This window comes from Bos indicus, chromosome X, assembly GCF_029378745.1.
Source record: "Bos indicus isolate NIAB-ARS_2022 breed Sahiwal x Tharparkar chromosome X, NIAB-ARS_B.indTharparkar_mat_pri_1.0, whole genome shotgun sequence".
NCBI lineage: Eukaryota > Metazoa > Chordata > Mammalia > Artiodactyla > Bovidae > Bos > Bos indicus.
In genome coordinates this window covers 36,329,023-36,351,705 of record NC_091789.1, presented here as the reverse complement: position 1 = coordinate 36,351,705, position 22,683 = coordinate 36,329,023, and the positions used below count along the sequence as shown (strand labels likewise).

The 22,683-nt window shown below is 52.0% G+C and overlaps 2 protein-coding genes across 3 annotated transcripts; one reads left to right on the top strand and one right to left on the bottom strand.

Annotated features, from left to right (window-relative positions):
* Positions 1-676: 676 nt before the first annotated feature.
* On the top strand, positions 677-13,034 carry LOC139181264 (protein EOLA1-like). Of its 2 annotated transcripts, none has more exons than XM_070784180.1 (3): positions 677-962; positions 4,442-4,722; positions 5,422-13,034. In XM_070784180.1, the coding sequence occupies exons 2-3, from the start codon at positions 4,470-4,472 to the stop codon at positions 5,667-5,669; spliced, it is 501 nt and encodes a 166-aa protein (XP_070640281.1). In that variant the 5' UTR covers positions 677-962; positions 4,442-4,469; the 3' UTR covers positions 5,670-13,034. The 2 variants fall into 2 exon arrangements, with proteins under 2 accessions (XP_070640281.1, XP_070640282.1); XM_070784181.1 differs by lacking the exon at positions 677-962 and adding an exon at positions 969-1,280.
* Positions 13,035-17,112: 4,078 nt separating this feature from the next.
* On the bottom strand, positions 17,113-21,683 carry PNMA5 (PNMA family member 5; the record flags this gene model as incomplete). Its single annotated transcript, XM_070785013.1, is given in 2 exon segments — positions 17,113-17,420; positions 20,336-21,683. Coding segments are annotated over 2 exon segments (1,656 nt in total), but the record flags the coding sequence as incomplete, so codon positions are not given.
* Positions 21,684-22,683: the final 1,000 nt, after the last annotated feature.

The window sequence follows — 22,683 nt, the reverse complement described above, 5'->3', positions numbered from 1 at the left end:
TGGGGGTTAGGCTGACAGAACTGGCCCCAGGCCGTGAAGCCTGAACTCAGCTAGTAGCAGTGGGGACAGGAAGAGGATCCTTTACTCTGATCAGGCACCTGGGAGGCTGGGGCACAGCAGGGAGAGCGGCGGTCAGGAGCAGAGTCAGGGGGCTGCCCTGGGTGGGCTGAGCCCTCAGACAAGAGGAAGAGGACAGGAAACTGTTTTGAAAGCGAAGCTTCTTTTCTATGGGACATCTCAGGTCCCAGGGGCAGCAGGAAACTGAGGATTTTCCTTCGCATCTGCAAAAAGACAGACTGTTGCTCAGCACTGGGCCAGCAGCCCCAGGGTCACTTGGAGGGGAGCCAGCCTGGGCTTTCAACCCAGAGTTGGGGAATTCCGCCCATAGGCTGCGCCTCTTCCCGCTTCCCTGGCCCCTGGGGTCCACCCTGAAGCTCGGATGCAGTCGCTGAGGACACTGGGTCGCGGTCACTTTGACTCTCGCCGAATCTCGCGGACTGGACGCTTATGGTACGGACTCAAAAGGGCACAGTCTGGGCTCCGCCATGGAGCTGGACAAGCCCAACCTCCGTGGGCTCCCCAGGCCCACAGCTCCATTACTGTACGCCCTGCTCCGCTCTCCCGGTGGCTCCACCCCGCTCCGCTCCGCCTCGCCCCGCCCCGCCTCGTTCTCCAGAAGCGCCTCCTTCTCCAGAAGCGCCTCCTCACCCAGGTGAGGAGGAGCTTCAGCCCCAGACTCCTCTCCCTGCTCCTCCCATCTCCCCTCCTCTTTTCCGCCCGACCGCTCACTTCCTGGTCCTCCCTCGGGTCCCGCTCCAGGCCGCAAGTCTCGAGGCTCCTCTCGGCCTGACCTTCCAGGCACCTCAGAGCGTGGCGGCTCCTATTCCGTCTCCTAGCAGACAAGGCCAGCGAGGGAAAGCGCCTTTGTTCGTACGTGCGTGTCTACGTAACTGCGTGCTTACGTGAGTACGGAAGCCATACACACCGGAAATCAGGGGCTTCAGTGTTTGTTGGCGCGACGGGACTAAGGCCAACTGGCGCCGTCCCCTGACAGCGGTCCTGGTGGCGGACTACTGTCCTGCCTGGTGGCCGCTGCCCGGCCATCCCAAAAAAGCGCCCGCGACTCGCTCTACTTGCAGGAAGGTGGGACCTGCCTCGTGTGCAGACGGTACCTCCGGGCGGGGGTTTCCAGACTCTGGGACCAGGAGCCCCTGCCAGGGGGCCGAACCGGACCTTCCGGTCCCCTCCACGGCCACAGTCCCCGCCTGCTTTCCTTCCACGTACGTGTCCTGGCGATGCCCCGGGACTCATGCGAAGATGCCAGCAGACCTGCCCTCCAGCCTCCTGCTCCTCCCCCCGGACTGTGACCTCACACGAGCCCCCCCACCCCGCCCCCTGTGAGCTCCCCACACCGGGCCCTGACCTGAATAGCTCAGCTGCTTGTACGCGTTCCCCTCCTGGTGGGGCCCAACCAGGAGTCCATGTAGGGCGGCCGACTGACTGTGCCGGCCTCCGGATCCTTCCAGAGTGGCAGTGTTAGGGGAGGAATCATTTTCTCTTCGTAGTTGCCCCAGTCTCCTGAGCTGTAAATCACCGTCACTGCTGGGGGATGGATTTCTGTGCTGACCCTTGAGGCACTGTGGGGTCCCTGTCCCAGTCACATGACAGGCCAGCTGCTGTGATGAGCAGAACGTACCCTGAGGGAACCTGCATGTGTGTTTCTCATCAGTTGGGCCTTCCTGGATCCCTGTGGTCTGAGGCCCCTGCCAAGGAGAAGAACATAGTGGCTTGTTGTCCAACATTGCTGTCTTCTCACTGGTGATTTTTTCCCTGTTCCTCTGGTCCTTGCGCAGGTGAAGACACACAGACAAGCAGGCGGAAGAGTGTTTTCACCTCTGGCCACCAAGCGGGCACCCTTTGCGTCGAGTGGTGGGAAAGCTTGAGCCCCTTCTTGCTCAGGGATTCCACCCACACAGATGAGATTCAGAGGTGCCCAGGAGGAAGGGGGTGGGTTGGCTGAGACACTGAGTGGCGGAAACTGGGCAAGCCTGGGATCCAATCACATACCCCAGTACAAGACATAGCAATGGCCATGCCCCAGGGGCCAGCCAGGCTCCCTGGTAACCAAGCCAGACCCAGTGAAGAGGGTGACCCTCTGTCACCCAGCACGTCAACAGAAGTTCAGCGGGATGATGATGCTCAGCGCTAGCCAATGGGTGAGGACATGGCACCCTTGCCTGTGGTTGGTGAAGTGGACACAGGGGAGCCTTTGTGAAAGACCATTTGCTAGTGTGTGTCAGCACTTCAGGTGTGTGCCCTGTTCCCTGGGCCACCTCCTGCATGACTCTTCAGTCAGTGTGTGGTCATGTTGAGTGGCTGTATTGGCAGAATGAGTTTTCCCTACCCTTCCGTCAGGAGGGAAGCATCAGTAACTTGTGGGACCCCCAACACTGGGAGGTGTAAACAGACACCATATAAGGGTGAAAACAAACGCATGAAAATAGATGTGCAGACGTGGAGGAGTGTGCCCAAGGTGCTGGGAGTGGAGAAGCCATCCCCCTTGCCTCTGCGGAGAGATTCCAGACAACTGACCCTCTGGCTTAATTTGCTGGCAGTTATGTTAGGGTCACACAGGCCGGCTGGCTCAAATACGAACCGTGTTGGTTCAGGAGGCCAGCAGCCGAGGTCGAGGTGTCAGCGGAGGTTGGCTCTTGTGAGGGCTGTAGAGAGAGTCTGTCCCATCCACCCCCTCACTTCTGGGCATTGCTGGCCATGGTGGGTGTGTCTGGCCTTGAAGATCTCCGCCTTCCTCTTCACCCCAGTTCTCCTGTGTGCCTGTCTGCCTCTAAATGTGCCCTTTGTATGGGGACAGCCATCCTGTTAGAGGAGGGTCCATCCTAATGAGCTCACTTGACCTCCATCAGCTCTGTGAAGACCTTTCCTTTGTCTGTAAGGTCCTGCCAAGGTACTTGGGATTGGGACTCCAGCACCTGAATTTGAGGGGACACAATGTGACACCTCACACCCTACAAAGTCTCTGAGGTAGGAACTGACTGGAGTGTTCCAAGGATGGAAGGATGGCCTTCATGGCTACCGGGGGTGAATCCAGGGGCAAGGAGAGCAGGCCATCAGGCTACGAACCAGATCACATGGTTCCTCATGGGCCTGGGAGAACTGTGGCTCTCCTATGCTAGGGGAAGGAAAGGCCCAGAATGCCCTGGGCTGGGTGCCTCTAGGACCTTGTCCCCATCCTCATACTACTACTACTACCACTACTACTAAGTCGCTTCAGTCGTGTCCGACTCTGTGCGACCCCACAGATGGCAGCCCACCAGGCTCCACCGTCCCTGGGATTCTCCAGGCAAGAACACTGGAGTGGGTTGCCATTGCCTTCTCCAATGCATGAAAGTGAAAAGTGAAAGGGAAGTTGCTCATAGCCATGTGGAAACGGAAGCTCCCTCGGAGGTGCTGAGACTACTGAGGTTCAGGCCCATGGCTCTGATCCTCCACCTCCACTCCCCTACAGTGAACAGGGACCCCCCCGCCAGGTACAAGGAAAGAAGTGAGGTTGGAGGTACGTGTAGTCAGGTCCCCTGCAGTCATGGGCTGTGACTCTGTGCCTCGGCTCCTCCTCAGGTGTCGAACAAGGTGACAGTAACATAGCAGGTAATTTGGGGTTTGAATTCTGTGATCCCTGCATGATGCCATCCCAGGCCCTGGCAAGGACAGGAAGCATGCCATTCCCAGTAGTTTCTGCTCTCCGTTCTTTCTCTAGGCTCTGGGCAAGGGCTCGGGCATCTGATGACAGTGGAGGCAGTGATGTGGGAAGGACTGGGAGGAATGTGGCTGCCAAAGGTGTGGGGAAGATACCTGGCAGGGCTGTCTGAGCTCCAGGGCACCCTAGGGCCGAGGCCAGATTGGCTAGCATGGATCTGCCCTCAGCAGCCCTGGGCTAAGATGGAGATCTCCAGAGCATGGGCAGGGATGGGGCCGGGAGCTAAGGGGTGGGGTGGTGGCTGGGGGTAGGGGAAGCTAAGCCCAAGACAGTGCCTGTCTGTGCTTTGAGAAGATTAGAGCCCAGCCACTGGGCTGTGAAACCAGGAGGCTTGCCCTCCCTCCTCGGTGCTCCCAGGGTTTCCAGTCCCTCTGTCTTGGAACTTACCACGTGCCTTTCACCATGTACCTCTCTTCCACTGCCCTGCCCTCCTTCCTGACCGCCCCACAAACTCCATGTGATAGACGGGTCCTCTGGGTCACCACCCCCCTATCTGTGGACCATGTGGAGATGGATGGAAAGAGCCAGCCCTCTCTAACCCCCCAGATTCTGTGTCAGCAGGCTTGGAGGATGCTCGGACACATGGGGCTGAGGTCCAGCCGAGGGCTGTGAGATTGCAGGCCACTGTGTCAGGCTCCTGACCTTGGTGGTTCTGTGTTTCCACAGCCACATGAGGCCCTAGGAGCCCTGGGAGATGAAGTTCGGCTGTCTGTCCTTCAGACAGCCTTATGCAGGTTTCATCTTAAACGGTGTCAAGACCCTGGAGACGCGGTGGCGGCCCGTGCTACGCGGCCACCAGCACTGTACCCTGGCAGTCCACATCGCTCGCCGGGACTGGGAAGATGCAGCTTGGCGGGAGCTGCTGGAGCAGAGGCTGGGAATGAGCCCCGCCCAGATCCAGGCCTTGCTGCGGGATGGGGACAAGTTCGGCCGCGGAGTGATTGCGGGCAAGTGACACCCTGCCCCACGCTGTCTGCATGGCCCCAATGCTGCCCTACATTGTTTTCTGTTGAACCAGCTGGTAAGCGGGGAGGGGGGAGCTGAGGTTTCTTCAGAGGAGCAGCAAGGGTCCCTTGGCTGGGAGACGATGGCCCAAGGTCCCTGACCACCAGTCTGGGCCTCAATGCCCATTTGTGCTCTGAGGCAAAGGCGGGTCCAGGTCTGTGTGTGGCATTTGTCTGTGTGTGTGTGTCCCCACGTGTGTGTCCCCAGCAGAGACCATGAGAGGCAGGAAAGCACCCAGCCTGGGTTCCCCACTGCCACTGCCTGCAGCCAGGCCTGAGCAAGTCCCCTGACTCCCCAGGGGTGAGGCCCCACAGCAATAACTCTGGTGGTGAATCGCTTCGGGACCTGATATCCACAGGTTCCTTGTCAGGGTCCTCCTGCTCTGTCCCTGTGGCCTGCAGTGGGCAGACTGAGAGCTGCCTGTGGCCTGGTGGGTTTGTGGAGCACCAGACCTCTCCCTTTCATTTCGCTCCTTCCCTCGCTTGCCCTTGCCCCAGATTCCCTTTGCCAAGGTGAGCCCATCTGAAATGCTCAGCCAGAGGATTCAGTTCACTGGTTCCTTGCCGTGATACGTTTTAGTCTCTAGCAGGCGAGACTTTGAATGACCTTGTTCTCATTCTGTGTCCTGTCTTTGCACACAGGTCTCGTGGACATTGGGGACACTTTGCTGTGCCCAGAAAACCTAGATCCCGAAGAGGTGGAGGAGCTGGAGAATCAAGCCCTGTTGCCTGACCTGCGACAGAAGTACCTGACTGTGCTCACCAACCCCCGTTGGCTGCTGCAGCCCATCCCTGGAAGAGGTGGGAAGGACATCTTCCTGGTGGACATCCCCCAGCACCTGATCCCCTTTGGGCAGGAAGCCTGTCCAATCTGGGCTTTCAAAAGGTGACCAAGAGACCAGCACATGGTGACACTGTCCCGTCACCATTGCACCCTGGACATGCCTGTCTGGTTCAGTCTGAATTGGCCCCACCCTGGGGTGTTCTGCCAACTTGATGTGGGTCAGGGTGCCAGGACACCCCTCATGCGGTGTTGCTCTGGACTCAGCAAGAGTCTGCAGGAATTTGACCTTTACGATAAGATGGCATTGCCACTCGTTTTGGCCCTGCTGTGTCTGGGTGGTTGAGAGAAACGTGTTGTTGGGAAAATGCTTAGTGTTTTTCCTCTCTGTTCTGGTCCAAACTCCCCGATGTTGGAACAGTGACCAGGGGCTGATGGGGGAAGGCTGGGGACTGGGCTGTGCGTCGGCAGGTAGAGAGGTATCCAGCACGCGGAGAGGCCCACAGGCCCAGAAACAGGCCCCCAGATCGGGAGCTAGAGATGCTCAGCTGCTGATCAGAAACTTGTGGAATCGTTGGGGGACCCTTGAGGAGCCCCTTCTGCTTCAGGGTGCAAGAATCAGGGAAAGTGACACCCCCAAGGTCAGGAGCCCGGCTGGGCCATCTGCTGAGTGGCAGGCAAGGCCAAGGGACCAGCCTGTCCTGAGCTCGGCTTGGGGGTCAGACCCTTGGCCGAGCGTGTGAAATGATGCTGCTTCAGTTGAAAAGGAACCATGGGGACCGGACTGAAGCCTGCCTGGGGTGTGGGCTTCCAACCTCATCTGGCTCACCCTGTGCCATGTGTGAATAGCATGGACAGACAGAAAGAACACAGACTCGAAGTTGTCATTCAATTTTTATTTACTGCCATGGAGTTTTGCTCTACTTTATTACAGCCAGAAATCTATTTGATTACAAGAGAGTACTTTTGAGTGTCCCTAAGAAAGGCAATGCCCAAGAATGCTCAAAAGTGAAAGTGGTCACTCAGCCGTGTCCGACTCTTTGCGACCCCATGGGCTGTAGCCTACCAGGCTTCTCTGTCCATGGGATTTTCCAGGCAATAGTCCTGGAGTGGATTGCCATTTCCTTCTCCAGGGGATCTTCCCAACCCAGGGATTGAACTCCGGTCTCCCTCGTTGTAGACAGACGCTTTACCATCTGAGCAAACTACTGCACAATTGCACTCATCTCACATGCTAATAAAGTAATGCTCAAAATTCTCCAAGCCAGGCTTCAGCAATATGTGAACCATGAACTTCCAGATGTTCAAGCTGGTTTTAGAAAAGGCAGAGGAACCAGAGATCAAATTGCCAACATCTGCTGGATCATCGAAAAAGCAAGAGAGCTCCAGAAAAATATCTATTTCTGCTTTATTGACTATGCCAAAGCCTTTGACTGTGTGGATCACAATAAACTGTGGAAAATTCTGAAAGAGATGGGAATACCAGACCACCTGACTGCCTCTTGAGAAATCTATATGCAGGTCAGGAAGCAACAGTTAGAACTGGACATGGAACAACAGACTGGTCCCAAATAGGAAAAGGAGTACATCAAGGCTGTATATTGTCACCCTGCTTATTTAACTTATATGCAGAGCACATCATGAGAAATGCTTGGCTGGAAGAAGCACAAGCTGGAATCAAGATTGCTGGGAGAAATATCAATAACCTCAGATATGCAGATGACACCACCCTTATGTCAGAAAGTGAAGAGGAACTAAAAAGCCTCTTGATGAAAGTGAAAGAGGAGAGTGAAAAAGTTGGCTTAAAGCTCAACATTCAGAAAACTAAGATCATGGCATCTAGTCCCATCACTTCATGGGAAATAGATGGGGAAACAGTGTCAGACTTTATATTTTGGGGCTCCAAAATCACTGCAGATGGTGATTGCAGCCATGAAATTAAAAGACACTTACTGCTTAGAAGGAAAATTATGACCAACCTAGATAGCATATTAAAAAGCAGAGATACTACTTTGCCAACAAAGGTCCGTCTAGTCAAGGCTATGGTTTTTCCAGTGGTCATATATGGATGTGAGAGACTGTAAAGAAAGCTGAGCACCGAAGAATTGATGCTTTTGAACTGTGGTATTGGAGAAGACTCTTGAGAGTCCCTTGGACTGCAAGGAGATCCAACCAGTCCATCCTAAAGGAGACCAGTCCTGGGTGTTCATTGGAAGGACTGATGCTGAGGTTGAAACTCCAATACTTTGGCCACCTCATGTGAAGAGTTGACTCACTGGAAAAGACCCTGATGCTCGGAGGGATTGGGGGCAGGAGGAGAAGGGGATGACAGAAGATGAGATGGCTGGATGGCATCACCGACTCGATGCACATGAGTTTGGGTGAACTCCGGGAGTTGGTGATGGACAGGGAGGCATGACGTGCTGTGACTCATGGCATCACAAAGAGTCGGACACGACTGAGCAACTGAACTGAACTAAGGGACCTAGCAGTTCAGGGATTGGGCTTGTCCTTGAAGTGCACACAGAGGACACACTTGTAATCTGAGGACTCTCCCTGCTCCTCCTCCGCCTCAGGGGCTTCATTTGGGACCATGACTGAAAGGGCCACCATTGGGATGTAGTAGCAGATCTTGTGCAAAGCCATCACCAAATCATAATCTGGGTACTCTGGGGGGCTCTCGGGCAGTTCCCCTGTTCAATCACTTCCAGAAGTAGCTGGGGAAACAGACGTGGCATTGCTGGATGTGCCCTCTCCACTGGGACCACCCTGCTCGCTGTGGAGATGGTTTCTCCCAGCCCACCTGGCTACACTGCCCATAGACCAAAGGCCAGAGAACACAAATGAGCACCAGCTGGGCATTCTGCGAGCAGGTGGCATTCCCTTCTGGACTTTCTTGCCCGCCTCTTGGGTGCACTGGTTGTGGTGGAGTCGAGGAGACTGTCTGGTTGCCACCGCTAGCTTCTTTGTCTTTGTGGTCGCTGTTGCACTGGCAGTAGGCTGAGCAGTTGTTCTGGGGTCACCTTTCCTCCAGATGTTCTGCAGGAGGAGAGGCTTGTCTCTCTGAAAATTGCAGTTGGGATAGATCTGAAAGAAATGAATCACTTTAACCATCAGGTGGGAGAAGAGCCCTTCCTTGCTGCCCTCCTCCCCACCACTATCCCAGCCTTGCCTAACTGTGGAGACGTTTCTTCATTCCTGGCAGGTTGTGAGGCCCTAGCATGTCACTCCCTAGAGCTCCCCCCAGGCCATCTTCACTTGAGGTATTACTGGCCCTCCCTGACATCAAGTGGCCCCTCAAGGTTTGGGATCACCCCTGTCTAAGAGGGGTGGTGGAACACAACACATCCTGCTTTCTCCTCTTTCCTTAACCACCCTCTCACGAGAAAAATTTTTCCTGGAAAATGAAACCCATCCAGCACTCAGCTCGTCTAGCCTAGTCTTCTCGGAAGGGCTCTACGTTACCATCATCATCTTCTTCCCTGCAGAGCAGCCCAAAGGGTGGATTTTCCTGAACTCATACAGGTTCAGTTCACTGATGAAACTCTTGATGCTGTCTGTCTCGAAGATCTGGTCCATGCCTCTGCGCTGGAGGATCTCCATCCGGAAGAGATCTTCTTCGATGACCACCATGTTTTCCTCATCGTTCCAGCACGCAGAAGTGAAGGCCGCATCCTCCACGATCCTCCAGAGCTTCCTGGGAAAGGACAGCCCAAGGATGTCTTCCTCCTTGGCCATTTTTGGGTTCAGGCCCTGTGGGGGCAGATTGTCTTGGAGGCGTCGATCTTGGCTCTCAGGTTGCTCACCCTGCTTCTCCAAAACCTCCCCTCAATCTACGTTTCAATCTGGGGAGGAATCACGGGAGTCCCCTGCTGCAGGTTCCCCATCAGTTGATAGGGCCAGCTGGGCTGCCTGTGCCTCATGGGAACTCTGACTAGCCATGGAGCCAGTCTAGCTCAGGAGGATTCTGTACCCAAGCAGTGAATGCTCAGGGCAGAAGAGCCTCAGACCAGGGTCAGGGTGCCCAATAAATACTGTCTGGAGATTCTAGAATCTGGATTGTGGGACAGGCAGCCAATTAAGGGATCTGCTTCCTTAAACGATAACAGTATTTATTTTTGAGGATGAAAGTGAGGTTCAGGAAGGGGGTCAAATATGGACTTTTGCTTTTTACTCAATTGTATCATTTAATATTATAAATATTAGATAAATGTTTGTCCAAGTAAATAAAAGGATAAATATATGTGACTTACCATTCAAGAGGGCAAACAAGACACAATACCTGTAGAATGATCCTATTTAAATTAACCATATTGTATATGCATATATTTATATGTATGAGTGTTAAAGGAATAGGCAGAGTTCTGAAAGGATGTTCACTGAGAGGTTGAAGTGTTCTTCTTTGTGAAGGGAAGGGGACAGAGGTGAGAGTGTGACACTATTTCTTCTCTATTCTTTCCATTGTTTGAACTGTTGAAAATACAGTTAGGGAGCATGGTAGCTGTTTTTATGTGTCAACTTGGCTAGGCTATACTGCCCAGTTGCTTGGTTAAACATGTCTCTAGATGTTGCTGTGAAGTTATTTTTACATGTGATCAACATTTAAATCAGTGGACTATAAATAGATTATTCTCCATAATCTAAGTTGGCTGCATCCATACAGTTGAAGGCTTTAAGAGAAAAAGACAGGTCCCTCAAAGAGGAAGAAATTCTGTCTCCAAACTGCCTTTGGATTCAAGTTGTAAAACTAACTCTTCCCTGTATCTTCAGCCTACCTGCTTGCACTGAACAATTCAGAGATACAGATATAGATATAGATACAGATACGGATATAGATATGTGTGTCTGTGTGTTTCAAACACATTCATTGGAGCTGAAAAGGCCTGACTGGGAATTCCAGCTTCCTCACTTCTGTGTTCTCAACCAATTAAACTTTATAGATTTCTATTTACTTATTAGTATATACAAGGGAAATAATGGAAATAATTATTTGCATTACTCTGAAAAGTGACATAGTGTTTGCCTGGTTCATTGAGCATTATCACAACTCAGCAAATGCCATTTATTGTGATTAAAAATGTTTCTTCAGTTTTCAGGGTAGTTTTTGGCAGACAAATGCTCCTACAGAGAACAACAGGAAAACCCCATTAAAACATCGTGTATTCCCACCACAAAAAAAAAAAAAAAAAAAAAAAAGATAATTATGTGATGTGACAGATGTGTTAGCTAACCTTAAGGCAGTAACACATTGCAACATATAAATGTGTAAAGTCAATACATTGTATACCTCAAACTTACATGATGTTATATGTCAATTATATCTGAATTTAAAGGAATTTTTAAAAAAGAATAATATAGGATAATGGCATGAAGGGGGACTAGGACTAATTATAAATGAGGAGGGTACCTAAAGCTCATATGCATGGTGGATTTGTTACCAAGTCCAAGCTCATGGGGCTTCAGGTGGTGCTAGTGGAAAAGAACCTGCCTGCCCATGCAGGAGATGTAAGAGACGTGGGTTCAATCACTGCGTCGAGAAGATCCCCTGGAAAAGGGCATGGAAACCCACTCCAGTATTCTTGCCTGGAGAATCCCATGGACAGAGAAGTCTGGCGGGCTACAGGCCATAGCATTGTAAACAGTAGCACGTGACTGAAGCTACTTAGCATGCACACACGCACAACAAGGTCATACTGCTAAGTACATGACAGGCCAAATAAATAGACAAAGTGTTAGAGCAAGGAATAGTGACTTTATTCAGAAAGTCAGCAGATCAAGAAAATGGTTCATTCGTATCCAAAAGAACAATTTTACCCGAGTTAGAATTCAGGTTTCTTTTATAGTAAAAGGGGAGAGTGTGGCTGGTTGTTGCAGACTTCTTGCTGCCAGGAAGACCCTGGAGGAAATGTGATAATCCCTTGTTCTTGCAGGTGTCCAGGTAGGTCAGGTCATGAAATTCCTGTAAACCTTCAATAAGACAAATGCTATTTTCTGTTCTGCAACTTTTTATCTCTGTATGAATGAAAAGTGTTATGGCTTTAAAGGTTAAGCCTGGGAGTCAGAGACTTGAGAAAAAGTCTATTATGTATTTTAGGTGATAGGCAATGTTCTTTTACTGATTGAAGAGATGAAGGTGCAGAGCCAGCATGACTAAGCACAGGCGACAGAGCACAAAGATTAGAGCTAAAGGAACAGATCCAATACGGAATCAGGCTTGTTCTTCTCTGATACAGATTTATGGGATTTTCTACTGTTCCTTGGACTGTTAATGTACATGATACATTTTTTTCCTTTGTATATATGCAATATTTTACAACAATAACATTAATAAATAGCAAACAATTATTTAAAGTATGACAGAAAATAGTTTAAAGCCATTGGAGAACTAATGAAGTGATCAGGACTTAAGGAGCCAACATGCTGGAGAAAGGAGAACCATGGAAAGATAAACTGACATTTTGCAACTTCTTTTCCTCTGGAGACATTTCCCAATTCTAGGGCACAGTGAAGGAGGCTGAGAATCCAGGCTTCATCCAGGTAGATGGCTATATCTGAGGACCAAAAAAAAAAAAACCAGTGTAGCTTTCAGTGGTCTCACAGGCCCAGAGAGACAAAATTAGAGACTTAAGGAGCCAAGGTTGCAATGAGAAAGAAGAGATGGAGGACTGAGTCTGTCACATTGTAGTCAGAAGCTAATGAGCTAAGCAGAAAGCCTTTCTAAGACAGATAATAGTATTTGTTTCATGGTAAGAAAAAGAAATAAAAGGTATTCATTATTAGAAAAGAAGTCAAACTGCTATTACCTGAAGACAACAGTTTCTATATATAAAAATCTCATGAAGTGAAAGTCATACAGTCGTGTACAAATCCCCATGGACTGAGTCCATGGAATTCTCCAGGCCACAATACTGGAGTGGGTAGCCTTTCCCTTTTCCAGGGGATCTTCCTGACCCAGGAATCAAACCTTGGTCTCCTGCATTGCATGTGGATTCTTTACCAACTGAGCTATCAGGGAAGCCCCCAAATCCCATAGAATCTACCAAGAAAAACCTAGAAGTAATAAGTGACTTTAGCAAGGTTGCAGGGTACATGTGTTAGTCGCTTAGTCATGTCCGATGCTGTGACCCCATGGACTGTAGCCTCCCAGGCTCCTCTGTCCATGGGTTTTTCCAGGCAAGAATACTGGAGTGGATTTCCATTTCCTTCTCCAGGAGGTCTTCCTGACCCAGGGATTGAACCCGGGTCTCCTGCATTTCAGGTAGATTCTTTACCATCTGAGCTATAGAGAAGTCCGGGACTTCTAAGGGATATGAGAAAGCTTTGGGAGGATGGAGATATTTATTATATTGATTGTCATGATGGTTACATGGGTGTATACAGATATCAACATTTATCAAACTGTACACTTTAAGAATGTGCATTTCAATTATACCTGAGTAAGTTCTTTTAAATAAAAAGATTAAGTCAAGAAGGAGATGGCTGACAGAGACAGAAAAAATAAATGCCTGAAGGCTCTGAAGAGGTTGGAAAATGACCACAGTGAGGAGTCTGTAATCAGAGAGTGGGACACTTGAATCACTGATGATCGAGGTGGGAGAGGGCAGTTATAGGAGATGACAACGCCTGGGAAGTGACCAGGGGAAGTGGATGACTGAGGTAGAGGTCATTTTTCTGCCTATTGCATACTCTGTTCTTTTTGCCTGAGCACAGCCTCCCTCACTCTTTGCCTGGCCAAGTCCTACTCATCCTTCATGTCTCAGCATTCCTGTCCCTTCACCAACAGCACCTCAACTGGCATTCCTGTCCCCATCTAAGTTACGTTCTTCTCTAATGAAATCTTGTAGTACTTGCTTTTCTTAAGCACTTAGCACAATGGTTACATATGTATTTCTGCAATTCCTTCAGCAGTTCTAAGCTCCACAATGGCAGGCACAATGAGTAGTTTCAATGTCCCTTGTATCTCGAGCATCTGTGGTGATGCATTGCTGTTGTTGTTCAGTCGCTCAGTCGTGTTTGATTCTTTGCGACCCCATGGACTGCAGCATGCCAGGCTTCCCTGTCCTTCACTATCTCTTGGAGTTTGCTCTAACTCATGTCCATTGAGTCCATGATGCTATCCAACCATCTCATCCTCTCTCCCCCTTTTCCTCCTGCCCTCAGTCTCTCCCAGCATCAGGGTCTTTTCTAATGAGTTGGCTCTTCGCATCAGGTGACCAAAGGATTGGCACTTCAGCCTCAGCATCAGCCCTTCCAATGAATATTCAGAGTTGATTTCCTTTAGAATTTAATGGTTGGATCTCCTTGCTCTCCAGGGGACCCTCAAGAGTCTTCTCCAACACCACAGTTCAAAAGCATCAATTCTTTGGTGCTCAGCCTTCTTTATGGTCCAACTCTCACATCCATACATGACTACTGGAAAAACCATAGCTTTGCCTAGCTGACCTTTGTCAGCAAAGTAATGTCTCTGCTTTTTAATAAGCTGCATCTCTGACATTTGGGGCAATGCATGGTGAAACATACATCTTTCACATTTTCCAACTCCAGCTTGACTTCCTGAAGGACCTGAACTGACACATTTCATTTGAGGGTAGAGTGTACCTCTCCTTCTCCTCTTTCATGGCAAACGCAGGAGAAAAGCCAAAACACTTGGTGTCCCATAGTCAAGCATATGTCTCTACCAGGGCCCAGAAGCACACCAGAAGCTATTTCTAGAAAGACATATAATCTCTGATGCTGATGGCATGGCCTTCCTCCAGAACCCCAGGGACGTAGGTGGCAATTCTCTTACAGGGGCTGGCCTTGAACTTGACACTTCATCTCTGCCCATTACTGATACATCTGACACCATGAGGACTGTCATAAAAGATGGTCCACACAACTGCTTCCACTGCAGCCTGGACCTGCTGCAGGTTCCTCTCCTGCACCCCAGCTCTGAGCCTTCTGCATCATCATGTGGACTGTAGCAATAACCCTGCTGTCTTCTTTGTGGTGGAGGATTCAAGATGCAATTATTTGTCTTGCACTTTGGAGGGGACATCCTGGCATGCCTCTGATTCATTTCAGTCGTTCAGTCCTGTCCGACTCTTGGTGACCCATGAATCACAGCACGCCAGGCCTCCCTGTCCATCACCAACTCCCGGAGTTCACTCAGACTCACGTCCATTGAATCAGTGATGCCATCCAGCCATCTCATCCTCTGTCGTCCCCTTCTCCTCCTGCCCCCAATCCCTCCCAGCATCAGAGTCTTTTCCAATGAGTCAACTCTTCGCATGAGGTGGCCAAAGTACTGGAGTTTCAGCTTTAGCATCATTTCTTCCAAAGAAATCCCAGGGCTGATCTCCTTCAGAATGGACTGGTTGGACCTCCTTGCAGTCCAAGGGACTCTCAAGAGTCTTCTCCAACACCACAGTTCAAAAGCATCAATTCTTCGGCACTCAGCCTTCTTCACAGTCCGACTCTCACATCCATACATGACCACAGGAAAAACCATAGCCTTGACTAGACGAACCTTTGTTGGCAAAGTAATGTCTCTGCTTTTGAATATGCTATCTAGGTTGGTCATAACTTTCCTTGCAAGGCCTCTGATTACTGAACTCCTAAAAACTTCACTGAATTGTCAGCTCCCTGGATTTTCATAGGGTTTACTTCCCATGCTCTTGAGCACATGTCTTACAGACCCCTCTTACTCATCTTCTTCAATCGATATTATCATGTCAGTTTAACTGATCTGAGTGATGTTCTATGGGCTGTCTAGGTGATCCACATCTCTTTGTACTATGTTATGAGATTGCATATGATGTAGGGCAGAAGAGTTAACATAGCAGTGGAGTAAACTTTAAATAGAGATGTCTGTCCATATGATTGTGAACTACTTCTCATCCTCTTCCTCTGATTGGTTGGAATAGAAAGGAATGTACTCATCAAATCAATGGCCAAATAACATGGCCCTAAGGGCTTATTAATCTGCTTGAGCAGTTATACCACATCCAGCACACAGCATCCACAACTGGAATTACTACTTGGTGAAGCCTGGCTTATTAATCTGCTTGAGCAATTATACCACATCCAGCACACAGCATCCACAACTGGAATTACTACTTGGTGAAGTCATTTTACAGAATTCATCCAATTTCTGCAGTCAACAGACTAGCAATGCAAATGTAGATATGATGGGGACCACCACCCCTAAATCTTTAAAAGTGGTTCTAATCTCTGTCATGTCTTCAGTGATATTGTTTGTAATTGACTCTCTTGGTTGTGTGTGTGTGCTGGGGCCGGGGGGGACGGGGTGTGAGTGGTGTGCAGTTCCATAGACTTGCACATAACTTCCACCAATGTAAAGACAATGAAAGACCACCTAAAATTTGGTTTGGATGTGGAGACCAATGAAACCCTCCCCCCACACACACCCCACCCACATCAAGAAGTGAAGAAATGGTTCATTACTTTCAGAATCAAGGGTTCTGAAGAGAGCAGGACAAGCCTCTCAACCAGTTGTGAACTGACTTTTGAGATCAAGGAACAGAGAGTGGCCTGGGATTTTACCATGGAGGACAGGTGGGGCCAAAGTGAGAGTTCTCACATGTGGTTACCAGCATACATGGTTCTGATCTCCCTGTGGTGCTAAAGGAAGGAGCACCCAGGCTTTCTTCCCAGTTTACCCAGATATCACACATAAGGGGGAGAGGAAGGGCTAGCTGAAAAAGGAAAGGCCAAATTCTACCAATGATAAGGGATGGGAGTGTTACTCTTCCCTGCACTGCTGGGGCTCTGGGAAATGGAGGCCCTTAGGGCTGGAAATATGGAAATATAAACCTCAAAATGGCCTGTGCTGTGCCTGGCCTTAATTCAGGGAGAGCTTTTGCTAGAAGAAATAAAAATCAATAAGGCAGAAAAGCAGAACCTGACTGTAGAAAGGAAGACAACAGGAGGCATAACCATGTTAGATGTCTAAATAGAAGAGGTGGTGCACTTGCATAAGCATCTGGGAGGCAGGAGGTTAGATAACAAATAGGACAGTTGAAAAGGCACCTCTCACTCATGGCTGAACCGACTGCCTGAGCACCATGTCCACCAGGCTCACCAAGGCCTTAGCAGTAGTAACTACCCACAAACTGGAAGCAGTATATATTTTGATGACAGTAACAGAGGTCGCAGACTTAAGCATAGTTCTACAACTCGGTAACCAGGGTAATCCTCTCAGTTCTCTTCTACTCACTTTCTACCACTGAAAAAGGAAAGGCGCCAGCCACTGCTCTGCAGATTGAACCACCCAAACGGTCCATCTCCCTCTTCCACCTCTTGATAACGACGTCCCCTCCCCACGGAGACCCAGCGCCATGAGTTGGCAGGTCCACTCAGGGTCCCTCAGGGTTGAAGGGTCGACTGCCCTCCCCGCGTGTCCATGGGTCCTGGCCGCGGCCAGCTCTGAAGACCAGCGTCTGGCGTCCAGAGACCACCAGGGCAACTCGCCAAACAGCCCCTTTGGATCTTTGCGGGCACCCTTCCTCTCTCCCGCCTCTGCCTGCACTGTGGTGATAGTGCACTCGGGTTCAGAGGGCCTCCGTCAGCTCTAGGCAGGTAGGACCACCCATAGCTTCCAGGCCATCGGGGGATGCGCAGCGAGAGCCCAGGGCGCCGGGATGGCCATCTCCAAGATGGGCGGCCAGGCAGAACTGTGATCCTCGCTCGCCATCTGGCGGCCGTCGTGGGAACCGCCGCCGAGGCTTCTCCGCCCAGGGCAGCCAGCCATTCGAAGCGTGGATGGTCGCATTTCCGGGTAAGCACCGCGACGCAAAGTCGCGGCTGCAGGAAATGGCGGCGCGCGCAGGCGCACAGGCGCCGGACGTAAACGCGCAACCTCACGGGGCACAAACACGCAGGCGCACGCAGGATGGCCTCACGCTCGAGAAAATGTCTCCCGAATCAGTAGTGCCTTCCACCCTGGCGACTGCACTGCTCACCGAGGGCTCTGGGGGAGCCACAGACCCCGAGTCAGCCTCTGGGCAGGAAGGGGCCATCGCTGGGCCCCTGTCTGCAGCCTCCTACTCACAGCCCTGCACCCTGCCTCCTGCCTGCTCCCAAAACACAGGACTAGTGTGGGGGAGTGGAACAGGGAGAGGGGTGCCCATGCCTCTCAGCATGCCACCCTGCCCTGGACTCAAGGTGGAGGACAGCGCTGCCAGCCTTTCCCCGCCTCTGAGGAAAGGGGGCTGTGGAACTCCTGCTGGCCCACCCTCCTTGCCTCGGGCATCACACCACCACTCCCCGACCCCCGTCCCTGGGTGCACAGAGCAGGGCTGGCCGCCATTGGCCAGCAGGAGTAGGCCTATCTCAGGAAGGTGGGCAAACACCCTTGCCCTGGAATCCTGCACCACACTCCTGACAGTGGCCTCCGATCTCACACCAGGACCTTTCTGTGGCTGGCTGGTCCTTGGGATGGCACATGTGACCTCTCTGAACCATCTGGGTGCCTGGAGCCCCCACAGAGCTGCCAGAGATCCTAGAGCCTGGCGTCCTACCTGCTGACCCTGCCCTCCCCCACATCTAACCCACTTATTCCTGGAGGCTCCCGGAGGTTCCTGAGGACTCAACCAGCCACAGTCCCTGCCCACAAATCCCTGTCGCCAAGCTCCGTCCAGCCCAGGGGGCCACACAGACCATCTCGGACCCTGCCGGGACCACACTGCAGTGCTGACTCGGGGTACCAGGCCACTGTACCCCCACCTCAGGCAGCGCCTCCCCTCCACTGTCCAGAGCAGCTGTCAGAGCAGCTGAAACTTTGAGGAAACTTTATTGAAGAGCAGCACTGACTGAAACCATTGAAGACAGGGGATGACAACACAGAGAACTACTAACGGCCACAGATCATGGTCCTGGCCCCTCTTATCCTCCCAGGGTCCCTAACAAGGTGCCTGTACTGCCCCACGCAGCCGTCCTCCCTCCCCCCACACTCTCCCTTCCTGAGGGCCTCACAGGTGGTGTCTTGCCAGGAAGGTGGGCGCTGGCAATGCCCAATCCCCTGAGGGCAGCTCCTCCCACTTGGGCCCACATGCTCTATGGTGGGCACAAGTCAGTCAAATAGCAGGGCATGCTGCACCAAGCCGAGGACACAGAATCCCGAGGAAGCACAGGGTGGCCCAACAGAGCACAGGTCCTGGGGGCCTCCTGAAGCCCCACTGCGGCACCAATGCAGATCTTCCTTCCAGAAGTCCTGGGGTGGACGCTGGCCAAGCCCTCGTCCATCCCCTACTACCCACCAGTTCCTGAGACTGGGCTAGGGTGTCTCTGCACCACAGTTGGGGGAACTGCTCAGAGAAGAACACACGCACATCTCCAGGAGAGCAAGCAAAACTGGGCCTGAATATGCACTGGGAAAGCACACGCTGAGCTGAGGACTCGGGACCACAGCGGGTAGGGCCTTGGCTGGTGCTGAAGCTCAGGGCACGTGGCAGGGCCCAGGGGTGGCTGACTGGGTAGGTGGGGACAACCAGCCCAGGTTCATGGGCACTGCAGGGCTCTGTGGGGGGTGGGAGGGGGAAATGGACGACGGCTTGCGGGTGTGTGTTGTTGGGGAGGGGAGAGGGGACTGGGGCAGGGAGGGGTTCCTTGAGACCTGGGTCACTAGGGGGCCTACAGGGACACATCTGGACTTCCCAGGACAGGGAGCAGCCTGCCCCAGGGGATGCTGAATAGGGGTCCCCTCTGGTGGGGTGGGAGGGAGGCCCAGGCACCATGACATGGCCCTTAACGTCTCTCAGGCCAGTATGGGCAGCAGCTATTTGCAGGCACCCCTCACCTAGGCAGGTACTGCCCACTCAGGGCTGTTCCCAGTTGCAGGCTTTGGGGCTGACCTTGGCATTGGCAGCTGGTGAGTGGTACTTCTCCAGGCCAGTCCCAGGTCTCCAGTGACCAAGCACAAACCTAAGCAGAACAAAAGAACTCTCCCTCCTGCTAATGAATTCTCCTCCTCCTCTTCCTCCATCCCCCTCCTCTTCCTGAACCCCCCTCCTCCTCTTCCTCCTCCTCCCCCTTTTCCTCCTCCTTCTCCTTTTCCTCCTTTAGAACAAAAGTTTACATGCACACTCACTCACACCAAAGCCAGCTGTGGGGTACTGGCCCACCAGGTACCCAGGGCCCTATCATCTCCTCACAGTCTTTACTGTCCTTGTCCCTACAGTCCTTCCAGGCTGCAGGGGCCAGGGTAGGGGAAGACTGCTTGTAGGCTGGTGCTGGGTGCCATGGGCCTCTGGGTCCTCTGCCCTCAATTGTGGAAAGGCTCCAGGGTTCTGCCTTCTGGGGGACACCCTAGGGCAGATGATCCTGAAGACAGGCTGGATCCTGTGATCTCCCCGCCAGAGCATCTCCCGTCTGCCCCACAGCTCTTCCTTGCCAGTGCTGGCACCTTGTGGCAGAGATGGCCTCCAGAGAGGCTCCTCTAGGTCCCACGTGGCCTGGGGGACCATCAGCATCATTAGCTCAGAGCCCACTGGGTGGGCATTTGCAGGTGGCCAAAAGCCAGGGCCAATGCCAGAGACCCTGACTACACCTTCAGCCTCTGCTATGTTGGGGTCTCTGTCTGAGGTGCGGGCACCCCTTTTGCTGAATGTTATGGCCCCATACTTGGACCTCCCACACCTCCCTGAATTGATTTTGGCTTGGTTGGTGGAGCACCTTCTAGCTGGTAGAGGCTGAGGGGGCTGGGCCTGGCTTCCCTGCCCCTCTGCCACATTCAAGGCTCCCACTGTTTGTGTGGACTGCCTCTTCCCCCGTTACACTTTTTCTGTTGCCTGCTAGCAGAGGGTGTGCCTGAATATGTTGAGCCTATGCTTCCTAAGCCTTGGGGTGGTTCAACGGCTCCAGCCCCTCTCTCGTTCCCTGACTCTTCTGCTGCCAGCTGAGGCCTGGGCTTTGCCGGAGGCTGGTTCTCAGCCCTAGGAAATAATGCCTGGCTGTGGCCTTCCTCCCCAGTGTCACAGCTGGAAGACAGCCACCTGCACTTCAGAAATGGGACGATCCTTTCCCGGATGGTCTGAGTGCTGCTCTCAGCAAATGACCCTGCCTGCACCATGACCTGAGGGATCAGGACATTGTCTTCTGATGCCTTTCAGACCCTTTCTGCTTGACTCTGGTTCTCCTCAGTCACTGCCATGGTGGCCTCATACTCCTCTTCATCTCGAATGAGCTTCATTAACTGCAGGAAAGTGGGCACACACTCTCACTGATCCAGTAGCTCTAGCTTGCCCCGGAGGGCAGTGGTCATGGAGGCTCGGGCTAGGATGTGTTTCAGGTGAATCGTGTCTGTGCTTCTCACTGACAGGGGGCTGTGCTGCCCGGCTTTCTGAATCAGGGTCTCTAACCATACCAAAAAAACAGAGATGTTCTCTCTAGACTTCTGGAAGGTCTCAGCTAACTGTGAGGTTCTATGGTCCTGTTTATCCCCAAAGATCTGCTTCAGGGCCTCCAGGCACTCCTCCACTGTCACAGAGTCACTGCTGGCCCTCAGCACCCACATGATGGACTGGGCAGGGCTACATAAGCTCTCCAGCAAACCCTGCCTCTTTATCTCAGACACCTGCCATAGCTGCATCATCTTAGTCACCTGCTCTAGCCAGGTTTCAAAGCTCTCTTCACCTGGGCCTGGGAGAGTGTTTCCTGAAAACATCTTGAGTTTTTGGTACCACAGGCTTTCTTTCAGAAGCTGCAAGACTGGTTGCCTGACTTGAGCGAAGCCCTCCAGCTCTGCACCCTCAGAATGAGTGCTGTACCCCAGGGTTTTGGCCACATCTACCATTCTTCAGCCCTCATCTTTTAGGAAGTACTTCAGTCTGTTGATAAATTCCTCATCTGGGCTATGGGGTTTCACCACTTCCCAGGTACCTCCCTTTCCTAGGATCCAGCTGGGCACTGTAGCATAGTTGATGGTGTCAGTCAATTCAAGGAAAACTGCCTTAGCGTGGTCTTCCCTTCTGAACATTGTGCCCAGCACCCTGTAGGTGCAGAGGGACTCTAAGCCCCTCCTCAGGGTCTCTTTAATTTCTGCCTCACTACACTCCATGGGGATCCCCATGATTAGCAAGTCCTTCCTAGGGTCCAGGTCCATTCCTCTGCACCAATCCTCCAACAGTCACAGCCATTGCTCCCAGTTTCTATGGACTGGTCTAATACTAAGGGCAGTAATCAGCTCACAAAGTGTGACAAGGAGTCAAGAAATTTTGGGTCAATGCCAACTATGAAGGCAGAATCATCTCTGTTTTCCACAGCCTATAAATGCAAATGGAATGAGAACATCATTAATGCCCACCCTCCCAACCCCCACCAAACCCCCTCCACTACCCCCCTCTCTTTTTTGGTCACAGGGATTCAGCCCCTGTTTCCCACGGCTTCCCCAATCATTTGATGGAGGGGTTTCTTTAGGCCCAGCTTCCCCCAGCTCATCCTGTCCCTGCTGACCTCCACTTGCTGTGGGCTCCTCCTCAAAGTCCTAGGACTCTGCTGTGTGTCCTGGAGGTGCCTGTGGTGAAAAGGCCAGAGATAGAGGTAGGAGGCGGGGCCTGACAAAGCCTGTGGGTGTCTGTGTGTGTGTGTGTGTGTGTGTGTGTGTGTGTGTGTGTGTGTGCCCACGCCCATGCCCTGGCTCAGGGCTGTGCAATCCCGGGGCACCTGGTACCCACTTCTCTGGGGCAAAGGTTAGAGGACGAAGAGGTACAGTTCCCTTCTTTCTCAGAAAATGCCTGACAGATGAGAAAGATGACTGGAGCTCTGCACAAGGCAATGAACTGATGGGTGAAGAGATTGTGTGACAAGCTGTCATATTGCCATGGATACTGAGGACAGCATGGGCTGTGGGTTTGCATCACTGAGGGGTGTCATGTGGTAGATAAGGTTAAGGAGCAACAGGTGATGTCATTGGCCTCTAACCAAAGAAGTATCCTTTGTTGTGGGGGAGGGAAGATGGGGGGTGGGCAGCAAGGATCAAGAGCTGAAAACAGGGACCTATGGTTTCTAGATGTTTGGAAGCTAGAATCAGAGGCAGAAAAGGGACCCAAAAAGGGTCTCCAGTGCCACACTGCAGGAACAGACGACTCTGACCCTAGGTGTGACCCTATCCTGCAGACCCTGTA